Below are 12,254 nucleotides of genomic sequence, written 5' to 3' on the forward strand. Positions count from 1 at the left end.
GTGCTGAGTCCTGTTGGAATGTTCAAGGTCTGAGGCCAAAATTTTTGCGTGTCGAAGGCTTTAATACACACTCCATAATATTTTCGCGATAATATTCGGCATTTATTTTGATATCACGGTCGATTAATACGAGCGGAGAGCGAACATCGGCTGTTATGGCGGCACACACCATCACCATGGCCAGTACTTGAGTTCTGGTAGCCAACCGAAGGTGCACATTTTCAGCTGACCTCTTTGGCAAGTAAACACGATCATTTTGTTTGTTTACAAACAGCTGGACAACGAATATTTTCTCATCGGAGACGGAGAAAACCAAATTCGGCAGTTCACCACTTTCGGCCAAGCTCTTTTAAGTCTATTTTCTTTCTGTTGCGGTGTAAGTTCTTGCACTTTTTGGAATTTCAATGGCTTTAGCCCGAGCTCATTTTTCAATATTTGCCGAATGGAATATGTTGTGCAATATGTTCAGCTCACGACCCATTTTTTGGGCGCGGGTTTTGATCTAGTCGCTTCTTTACTTTTCGAACCATTTCTGGCGATGTTGCTGTTTTCTTCCGTCCACTTTCTTAACTTAGGGCTACGCTACCTATATTACGGTAACGAGCGATGCTACGAGACACAAAAGATTTATTCATATTTAAATGCCGGAGTGCTCTGACGATAGCCACTTATGGTTTTCCAGCCAAATATAAAGAAATCACACTGTCACGCTTGAATTCCATCAAATTTTTTTTTGGAAAATTCTCACCAAAATGCTTCTGCACGCTTGTAAACTGTCTGTCTTTGGAATAATTTTAACACCTGTGTGACTCGAAGTGGCTTAGAAATGACGGCAGTCTAAAGTTGGTTGCAGTTTTTTCATCTCCACCTGCATTTCTTAATCTGACATGAATATGCAATTTATCGAAATTTATGATTTCGCATAAAATTGAATATAAATGTTCGATTTCCTTCAAATTTTGAAAACGCCAATATTTTTTATCTGTATTAGTCGAAGTATGGAAATGGAATCCTTCGGTCCGCTATATCTTCCACCATTTAAAAAATTTGCACATATCTCATATAAAGTATAGGAAGTAGTCGATATATTAAAATCGATAGCATTGCTACTATCTGTAAGACTTAGAGATCCCTTTATTTTGGTCGTTAAAAAAAATCGTTAATTACCGAAATTTTACGAATTTTAATTTTAGCGATTTTTTTGGGTAACTCAAAAAATGAGTTAGAAAATCCCGTCCCGATACCCGCTTCGAAATCAATCTCAGATGACTTAATGGTTAATATACCTTTATTAACAACAATTAAATTTATTCTTACACAGCTAATTAAACTATTATAACAATTTGACACCAATACTCAACTAAACCTAATGACATCGAATTTTTCGTCTTCTTCGTTGCTTCTCTAACCACTAAACGTTCCATATAAAAATATATATCTTGTACTTGTCTCTAATCCTTGTAAACATAAAAAAAAAAACATAAATTATTTGGCAAAAACAGATTACATTTCATCGTCGCTATTTTGAGTACACAGCACCTGCTCCTGCCACCAATCATGTACCTCGTAGACCGCATTCGCTTGATTATTGAAGGGTAATAACTTGGTGCCGGGTATTATGTGAGGCATCAGACCCGATGGACTACCCAAGGCCGGTATGTGACCATGATCGAAATGATTCAGTGTTGGATAATGGAATTGACTGATGTCACCCGCAAAGAAACTATTCTTTTTATGGCCCGGCAATGCTGGCAGCGGAACTACGGGCAGGGTACTGGTTGTCATGGAATTTTTCTTTTTCTGCTGATTGGCAATGTGTAAACGTTCCTTGTCCGTGAGCGTTGAACGTTGGGGATCGGAGGATGTTGGTGCAAGGAATTTGCGTCCAGCGCTACTTCCCGTGGAATCGGAGCGATTAAGGGCATAGCCTCGTTTGGTGCTGGTAATGATGCGCTGTGTAGCCTGTACAGTAGATGTTTCGGCAGTGGCGCCCGCCCCGGGTGTTGATGCCATGGCACTGGTGCTGACATCCTTCTCTTCGTTCTCCGTCGAACTAAAGGTTGGCGAAAAGGCATCACTGGTGGGTGGACATGTGGCAGCTGCCACAGTACCGCTTATTGTGGCAATGACCGATTTGTCACCCAGAGCAGTGGGGGTTTTGTCTTCTTGTACACTGGGTCGTATTATCGGCTCATTTGTGGCACGCAGGCCAGCTATGAGGGAATTTTGTTGCTTCTGAAAAGGCAGGAGTGCATTGTGGGTATCATTGTAGGATACGTTTCAGAATGTTAACTTACATAGGCATTTTGAGCTCTTATCTTCTTGAGGCAACCCTCCAACCAATGGCGTATTGTCATTTTGGCCACTTCTTCTTCCACCAGATATTCAAATTCTTCACGGGCCAGCAATTCCTCCAGCTGTAAGGCCTTACGAATATCCACGGATCTATATGAGAGCATGCTAAAAACGAGACAAAACAAATCATGATTAAAATTTTTCAATTCGAAATAAATGTTTTTCGAATTTTTACTTGATCACATCATGGAAGGTAACATCTTCACCATTGTGCAGTTTATCCAGTTCATAGCACATGTATTTGAATAACAGTCGATCTTTTTGCGGATCACACTCCAAACGTCCTTTGAGCAAACGCAATATGAATTTTACACGACGTACCGGTATGACACCACGCTGATGGATATCCACAATGTTCCAGGTGTTTTGGAAATTACGTATATCTGCATAGGAGAGCAGGGCATCCTCTTCGTTCGAGTAGAACAGTGAAAAGTTCTCCATGATAATAGCTGGAGGATAGAATCAACAGAATATTAACTTGTAAATAAATACGCCAAGGTCATTTTATACTAACCCACTAGCAAATTCAGCACTATATAGGTTATAATGACGTAGAATGTGCAGAAATAGATGAGGCTTGCCGTGAAGTTTCCTGAAAAAAATGATAAAAAGTTATTAGAAATGTTTAAAATGACACAATGTAAGGTAAAACATTGATGTCGCCCAGCATGAAATTTGAACAAGTAAAATAGTATCAGTCGGTTTTGCCGACAGATGTATACCTCAAGCCTTGCGTTATGATTATTCAAACTGTTGACTCTTTATGGGGGAGATTCTGTAGCAGTTGGCCAATATTGACCAAAATGTTGACCCTTTGTAGGGAAGGTACCAGAAGAAGTGGATCGATATATACCATCTTCATACCAGACCTTTGGTTTATAAAAATATTGGAATTTGTGTAATTTGAAGACAATCGGACTCTTACATCACATTTTATAAGAGTTATAGTTATTCCAAATTTTCACCCTTTGTGGGGGGGTACTTGATGGAGTGGACCGATATAGTTCATTTTCACACCTGACCTCGCACTGATGCAAGTATTAGGATTTGCAAAGTTAGAGCAAATCGGAGTATCCCTTCTCTTTCTGTGCAGTAAATATTTTATTGAAAATTTCGACCTTTTGTGGGAAGGTACCAGAAGGAGTTGACTGTTATTGCCCATCTCCGAACTCGATCTAATTTTGGCAATAATATTACGATGTACCAAGTTTGGATCAAATCGGATACTCCCTTCGAGAGTTATCGAGCGCACCAGCCAAACAAACAGACGGACAGACATCGCTAGATCGTCCTGAAACGGATTTTGTCCAAAGAGACCTAGGGTCTAAAACCGTTGTTTCGATGAGGCACGATTTTCTCGAAAGTTTGCATGACTACAACGAACAGACAGACGGGCTTAATCGACCTGGAATTTTACGCTGATATAGAATATATCATTTGTATGACCTAAAATGAGTATTCCGAGGAGTCACAAACGGGATGACAAAGTTAATATATCCTCCAAAGGTGGTGAAGGATATAAAAAGGATATTCGTTTAAAAACATTTTCCGCCATGATTGCCTTTATGGATGTTTCATGGATTTCAGATCACATGTTATTCATTTATGGCGCCCAACCTTTTGTATGATCTAAGTATTAAAGAACAATATGAAATAGTTTAAAATACCCAATATTCAATAGCTTTGCAATATCGATGTTGGGCGCCATGCAAGATATTATAGCAATATATCCAATGTCTATGACCAATCCAAAAATCCGACTCCGATTTATGACAATTGGGTATCCGTATTAAGAATATGTTAAAATTTTAAGAGGCCCATGCGTCTGCGAACAAAATGAAAACAATATTGGGTTCTTTTGAAATGAGGATGTTCAAGCGGCGACTTTTAGAAAAGTGTTCACACTTTGAGAAAGCAAACCTGTTTGTTCTACGACAAGCCCATAGGTTACGGATACTAGAAGACCCAGTTGATATATTACGTACTGCTCATTTGAAAAGAGAGTCTCGAAAAGTTTTCTTATCTGGCACTATAGCAGCGGTTTAAAGAGGTGACTAGATCGACGAGACAAAACATCGTGTTGACATTAACAGAACTCCATATCTCTGGAATGTTACTTGACCACGTGCCTTCCCGTGTTTAAGACTCGTAGCCTGTGAACCTATTACATCATGAAATCAGCTATATTTGTTACGTTGGGCGCCATATGTATTACATTTTGTTTAAATAAATTTAAATAAATCAGTTAATATAATGAAAATGGATTAGTTGGGCGCCATCGTTGAATGCTATTGCAATTCAAATAAAAAATGTTTCACATAACCAATATTTGACTTTCAAATTCAACTGGGAGAATTAAAAAGGTAATGTCTTGCAATCATATGTTTACATTTTTTTTTTCAAAATTATTCAAAATTAATATTTAAAAATCTATATGTTGGATATATGTTGTCTAGGCAGTAAAATTTGACCAGGGGATGGATATGCTTATTTGAAATGACTTTACCTACTTAATTTGACCATGGATGGAACAAACCACTTTCAAAGGCATTCTCATACTTACCACAATCGGTTTCCCAGTAATTTTTCCCCGGTGTACAATACGGCGGCTGGACCATACAATCGTGCATTATCTTATTCCAATCTTCACCGGTGACAATACGAAATAGCATAGCAACACCTGTAACGGGGGAACCAAAATTTGCTCTTCGTCCAATGCCTTCGCCATATTTGACAGTACCTAAAATGTTGTCAAGAAGAAAAAGTTAAAATTTACATTTAAAAGGGAGTTAGCGCTTAGAATACTGGAAATTAATATTTTCACAATTCTTAAGGCCAGGTGCTGGATTTCTTGTTCTATAAAATTCTTAAAGGACAAAAATATAATTTAACATTTTTCTCCTTTGTACATTTTTTCAAGTACTAGGTATGAGCCGGATTCCAACTTTCTGAATAAATCGAAAACAAATGTTGAACTTTGATATCTCGATCAAGCCCTAGATAAGGTCGACCAGAAAGCCCATCTGAAAACCATGTTTGCTGTCAAAAACATAACTGTGATTTGAAATTCAAAGAGAGTCATATCACAATAGTGTAAAAGCTACTATATTTATTGTCAAAAGTAGTCTTCCTGGCCGATATTATGTAGGCCTTGATCCCGATTTAAGCTAAATACGAAACTCAGATGTAGTTTTTATATTTTTTAACAGCCATATAATCCCCGAAAGCGAACATAACGAATTGCTATACGACGCGTCCACAGGTTGCGGATGGTGCAAAGCAGTCAGTGACAAGCAACGGGTCTGAGGGAAATTTATAGTTAGTACTTAGTAGCGAATCCGTTTATTTTTATACCCTCAGCCATATGGCTAGAGAGAGCATATATCATTTGATACGATCAAAACGTGGCTAGACGAAATAATTGTTTTAGACCCTGGGTCTCTTTGGACTTAATCCGTTTCAGGACATTTGGAATCGATCTAGTCGTCTGTCTGGTGCGCACGATAACTCTCGAAGGGAGTATCCGATTTGGTACATCGTAATATTTTTGTCAAACTTAGATCGAGTTCGGAGATGGCCAATATCGGTACACTACTTCTGGTACCTCCCCCACAAAAGGCCAACATTTATATATATTTTCAGCACAGAAAGAGAAGCGATATTGTTCGTACATCTAAAGAAAAAAGCCAAACTCGTACACTTCGTATAATTTAAAGTATTTCTAGACATTAATATTTTGTATGAATTCCTTTACATTTTTTACCATTTGTAGCCTATTTGGCATAGATTCAATTTTTTGCCACTCTTCCAACAAAGCTTTCTTCAAATCTTCTTTGCAAGATATGGTATGCTGGCGGATTTTTCCATCGATATAGCTCCGGTTTATGTCTGGACTCTGGGCTGGTGTATCCATGATGTGGGGACAATTATATAGCAGCCATGACCGCACTTTATAAACCTTGTGTTTCGGATCATTGTCTTAATCTTCGCCAAGGCCGAGCTTTTCCATACAGAGTGGCAAATTTTCTTTCAAAATGTTAAGGTATATAGTCTGATCCATAATAATAAAATGCAATACACCAGGTCCAGAGGCTGAAAATGAACCCCACACCATTACTGATCCACCACCGTTCGTCACTGTGGGCTTCATTTGCCCTTCTCCATATATAAGGTCTGCCATCTGAAGCAGACATTTTAAATTTGCTCTCGTCCGTGAACAGCACATTCTTCCAAAATGAAACATCTTTTGGTATGTGCTCCTTGGCAAATCGCAATCTTACTTCTTGATTTCACTTGCTGATAGGAGGTTTATGTCTAGCTCTTCTTCCATTGTAATTCGACTTATGCAGTACATTTCTTGTTGTTTGGGGCCAACCTACTTTTTTCAAATCCCTTTCAACAATTTTTGCGAGCTTTGGTGCACTCAAAAATTGATCCTTTTCGATTTGCCGTAAAATATACTTCTCATCACACAAGGTAAATATTTTATTATTTGACGATTTTACTTATTTTCTACTCATCCATATGTTTTGAACAGTTTTATGATGTACTGGACTGTAGATCGGCTTCTTTTAACAATCTCAGATATCTCACTTAGCGGTTTACCGTTTTTCTAATTTTTAATTACTAAATTTCTCACTTCAACAGTGGTTTAGGCTCGTTGTCTTCCCATTTTAATTTTTTTTTTAATATTTACGTCGGTAAATTACACAACACGTGGAAATTTGTGATAAATTAGCTTTGAGGGACATCCCCAAATACATTTTCCAACAAGGTAAATATTTTATTATTCGACGTTTTTTTATTATTTTCCACACATCCATCTGTTTTGAACCGTTTTATAATATACTGAACTGTGAATCGGCTTCTATTAACAATCTCAGATATCTTACTTAGCGATTTATGGTTTTCGCGTGAAGTTGGTTGCAGTTCGGAACAGGGTTGCCGTATAAATGAAAGCTATACAAGTTTAGCTTTTGCATAGAAATTTGATGAGTTTTAGAATAAATGCCATTATTTTGTTAAATAAATAAAAAAGAGTAAACTTTTGTTCTACGGCTAGTTCTAGTACCCTATACACTAATAAAAAATATATGTTTCTTCTGGTAGTGAATTTGATAACAATCATAAATTGCATGCAAGAAAATTGTTTGCGAAGTGTACGAGTTTCGCTTTGAGGTATTGGAATTCTTTGAAAAATGTTAGACAGCTACAACTCTGATTCCAGGTAATTTTTCTTATGTAAATGCCAGTTTAAGGCACCAAAATGTTAGGAAATGTAATGGAAATATCAAAATTAACCTAGAAATCACAATTCTACTTAATATATCGTTCAGCACGCCATAAATGATCTTAATAAAAACGATCGGAATATAAAATAGGAGTACTTGAAGAATAAGTACAATGGCTTAATTAAACTGTTGCAGTATTCCATAATAAATTACTTTGCATGAATTTCATTAAATTTCTAATCTTGCGAAGATTTACAGTTTCTTGCTTAAAATTGTTCATTATAAATGTAAAATGAAGTGATAAGTCAGATTTTTCTTAAATATCATAATCTTGCTTACCAAATAGTATCGTTCCAGCCAAGGCATAAAAGAACACCAGCAGAAACATGCCAAATATGATAAAGAACGATTTACACACAGACACGCCAACTGTCAACATCAACATTTTTAGTGTGGTGTGTTTGCCGGTAATGGTGAAAAATCTCAAAATCACCACCATAAAACCAAAGAAGTATGATAAGTCATTCTGAAAGATAAATTTAAAAGTTAATATTAATCTCAAAAATAAAGAAGAAATTCAAAATATTTACCCTTAAAATAGTTTGTAGAAATATCCAAACTACTCCGGATACTGTTACCAAAAGATCATAACGATTGCGGCGTGACTGCCAATAGCCGCGTGGTGTGAAGGCGATAATTTTCATCACCACCTCGACCACAAAGACAAATGTCAGTGTGACACTGAGCAAAATGCATATTTCCGTAATGCTTTCACCTTTTATCCACTAAAATACGGAAGAGAGTGTATTTATTAAATAATTTTTTTAACTATTTTGTTTATGATTATTTTATCGTTGGCTGAATGAAACGTGAAAAAGCAACACTGTTGTCAGCTACAACTGGCAACACTGTTTTACTTTCACACCAAAGTCAACGATTTAAGCGTTGATCTATTTCACCCTTTATTTCTGGTTTCATCGACTTACCGTTATCGATAACAATGCACTGTTGATCAAAACAATTGCCGCTATAAAACGTTTAAAGTAAATATGTTGCGTGACATCATAAGCAAATGCCCGAACTTTGCGACCATCCGGTCTAGGTGGCAAATGCAAGGGTTGAGCAATTTTCAATCTCTTTTTCAAATCACACCAACGTCTCTGATCGACAGTTAGAAGAGCTGTACCCTTATTCTCCGAATAGTTGGCAATGACAACGCCCACGAATAGGGTTAGACCAATCATACAGCCCAAGAAAATATAGATGTGAATGTAGACGGCTTGAATCTATAAAAAAATTAATGAAAAAAATGAAAAAGTATAGCATTATTTCAGAGAGCATCTGGTCATAATAGCCGCACTTCCCTTACTCACGCGGAAATCAATTGCACTGCATCCCTAACGAACTACGATTTTGCAATGCACTCTTCGCCAGAGTCGTCGGAGTGCGGATAAAGTTTTACAGTTCACGAACGAACTGTTTCGATTATACGATTCATTGTATGGAGCGTGTGAACTAAGCCAAAAAATGTAGTTCATTTTAATTCACTGAACTAAAACTAGAACTATATTTATGTACTTGCTCAGTTAAAGGAGATGAAGTAGGTGGAACGCTCGGTGTAATGAACTAGATTTTAAAAATCTATGTATGAAACTCCACCGCAGTCTAGTGAACCACCTCTACTGCAGAACATCATGCAAAATGTTGCGGTTTCACCTACTGAATGTGTATCATTTTAGTAATTCCCTTCCAACGGACTCTGAGGCAAGACAGAAAAGATAATGGATTTTATGAAGTGGAGGAATATTTTGCTTGCAGCACTGCACAAAACGAATCTCAATGAAATTGCAGGCATCATTATGGTTACCACGCATCGAGGAAGGATCGCCCCAAAGGCGGAGGTGGGGATTAGCTTTTTCTGTTACATTATTCTGTTCAATACTGGCCTATCTCGCTTGTGCCAGTCTCTAGTGAATCATACATGGAATGTATGGGCGTACCAGTCAAGTGTGGATCTTGCCAAGGTAGAGATGCTTAATGTGAATATCCCGCTGATTAATATCTGGGAACCGCTGTTGGTAGGCAATAACCGCTTGGTACAAGAGGATTTTAATCCCATTATGCGTTGTGGCATTCCGTCAGAAGTAATAACCGGAGGGGATCAACACTGGAAGAGCAGATTTAACCATAGTATCACCCATTACGTGACTTGACAATAACATGTCTGAAGCTATTCAGTTGCCTACCATCAGTATGGATTCTGACCACAACAGTATTCCACGCCATATGCACACATATTAGACGAGGATTGAACCAGAATAAGCCGCATAATAGAACAGTATTGGTAGTCCAAGACTTATGAAAGGCGTTTAATACCCAATTACCCCACATTCTTTGAGGATGTTGGGAAAACTACACTTCGTCTAATTTTGAAAGGTTGGATCATCAACTGTATGTGTGGACGACAGTCGTACGTGGAATTCCGAAACCCGAAGTCCAAACCCCGTAGAGTGGATCTAGGAGTTCCCCAAAATGGGGTGATATCTGTGTAACTGTTTAACCGCTACCTTACTCGCCCTCCAGATGACACAGATATCATAGCGTAAGCGGTCGCACGGTCATGTCGTCGGGTCTTATTTTTTGATGAATATGACGAATAACTGCTGAATTTTTATCACCCGGATCCTAACGGCTTCTTCCACGAGAGGAAAATATCCACCACTAAGTCAACAGCTACACCCTTTACTATATAGTCTGCGGAGATAAGAACACAGCTGAGTGTGCACGTCTAGAGAATTGAATGATCTAAGATCCTAGAAATACTTGGACACGAACAAGAAGACCTTGTTGACTTCTTACAGCGCTATAAGTCAGGCTGGGGGTGTGGTCGAAGTGCGATCTGCGAATGCAACGCTTTGGAAGAGTATCCAAACATGCCCAACTTTATAAGAGAGAGCCTCCAGATCAAAACGCCTTTTAGACAAGACTGAATGGCATTCATAAAAATGTCGTCCTCGGAGTGCACCCCCTATAAACTGCAGTTGAAAAAAACGTCGGCTACCTAATCAAACCATTGTAGTTTTGGTTCAACTTCGTTCAGAATTTTTCGAGAATTGATGAAGATGTGCAAAACGACTGTCCAGAGCGCGATACACCACCACTTTACACCCTTTTAATAACCCTGCCAAGCCCGAAGAACTTTTTGAACCTGACTTTTTGAATTTGGAGTTAGAACCAGACTAGCAGAAAGCAACACGCAACATATGTTGATGTTACACCAACTACAACAAGTTCGTCAATTTTTTTTACTTATCCTAACTTAAGTGAGCCGAGCGTAGCTGTGTACCAGTCCTCTGAAAGAATAGAAGACTGCCATTCCCGTGAAGCAGGCCCAGCTCGTTCAGCCTGGAAAGGACAACTGGAGGCAAATGCTTCCGAGCTCAAAGCTGGTCCGCTATTATCTATGAGCTGACATCTGTCTAAAAATGCCAGCCCAGTCTTCGTCATAAAGACGTCTGAATTTTCGTTCTATCGTAGATCGACCTATAAGAATGGGCCCTATAGGAGCAATTTGCCCCACGGGGGCGGAGGCCCAGACAGGAGGATACTATTTTTCTTTCCCACAACCTTAACTTTTCCATCTGGTGAGACGAAAATCAAATCTGACGAGGAAGGTATAGGCAACGATGGGTCTGATTACCTGCCGGTAGATCAAGAGGAAACCTTGAGGAACCCATGCCAATTCATCACATAGGTTAGAAGAGTATTCACACTGACGCACACCAACGGTTTATTGGACAGCTAAATGGATCCAGCACTGTGTACAGCCCTTTACCGAACAAAAAAAAAACAAATTTGAAATTTCGGATAACTTACCGGTCCAACAGCTTTAATTAGTACATCTCTCACATCCAGCCATCCCTTGAATGATAGGACCTCGAACAACGTCAACATAGCATCGCCAATATTATCGAAATTAAATCGTCTTGGATTTGCCCAGACCCGGGGAACCAACATTGCCGGAAAGGATTCTCCCTCGCCCAGGGTCAACTTCATTTTCGTTACAAATACCCGACGCATAAACACACCCACACAATCTTGACGTCTTGTGATTGTCGGATCATTACAACGTGCCAAACGGCCACCATACAATTGCACGCCATAGCTGGCAAAGATGAACATCAGCAGTATCAGGAGGGTGGATACCAAGAGGATTTCTTTGAAGCCACGGCATAATTCATAGACCACTTTACGCATGTGCGGTACCAAAGTGAATATTCTCAGCGGTCGTATGCAACGCAGGACCATTAGTAATTGGGCCGCCGAATTTGTGGGAACTTGTTTGGGCATCCAACATAGGAACAGGGTCGATACAATGTAAATGAAGACATCTAAAACGGCTGCCACATCTTTGATGTAGGCCTTTGGGGTGAAAAATAAACCATCGGCCAGGATTTTCAAAGCCAATTCCAGGCTCATAAAAATGACAAAGGTATATTCGGCTATTTGCAAGGTAGGATGATCCATCACTCGATCATTGGGCGTCTCGAACATCATTGAAATGCAGGAGAGAGTGGTCACGAATATCATTACCCAATCCAAGTAGGTGACGAGGCCCAAGAAGTTGCTAAGAAAGATAAAACAACGTTTATTAAATTGTTTAAAGCA

At 38.8% G+C, this 12,254-nt stretch overlaps 1 protein-coding gene across 4 annotated transcripts in view; it reads right to left on the reverse strand.

The window, feature by feature from the left end:
* Positions 1–1,270: 1,270 nt before the first annotated feature.
* LOC101895706 (sodium leak channel NALCN) overlaps positions 1,271–12,254 on the reverse strand; it is a 29,298-nt gene continuing 18,314 nt past the window's right edge. For all 4 annotated transcript variants that reach the window (XM_020034961.2, XM_005178190.4, XM_020034960.2 and 1 more), the window contains exons 11-19: positions 11,463–12,213; positions 8,573–8,872; positions 8,177–8,371; positions 7,926–8,112; positions 4,919–5,095; positions 2,870–2,947; positions 2,531–2,804; positions 2,298–2,460; positions 1,271–2,235 (exon numbers count right to left, since the gene is read on the reverse strand). In XM_020034961.2, coding sequence (XP_019890520.1) covers positions 1,504–2,235; positions 2,298–2,460; positions 2,531–2,804; positions 2,870–2,947; positions 4,919–5,095; positions 7,926–8,112; positions 8,177–8,371; positions 8,573–8,872; positions 11,463–12,213 — 2,857 coding nt within the window. In that variant the 3' untranslated portion in view covers positions 1,271–1,503. The remainder of the gene's footprint in view (positions 2,236–2,297; positions 2,461–2,530; positions 2,805–2,869; positions 2,948–4,918; positions 5,096–7,925; positions 8,113–8,176; positions 8,372–8,572; positions 8,873–11,462; positions 12,214–12,254) is intronic.

Source organism: Musca domestica, unplaced genomic scaffold (genome assembly GCF_030504385.1).
Source record: "Musca domestica strain aabys unplaced genomic scaffold, Musca_domestica.polishedcontigs.V.1.1 22, whole genome shotgun sequence".
Classification (NCBI taxonomy): domain Eukaryota; kingdom Metazoa; phylum Arthropoda; class Insecta; order Diptera; family Muscidae; genus Musca; species Musca domestica.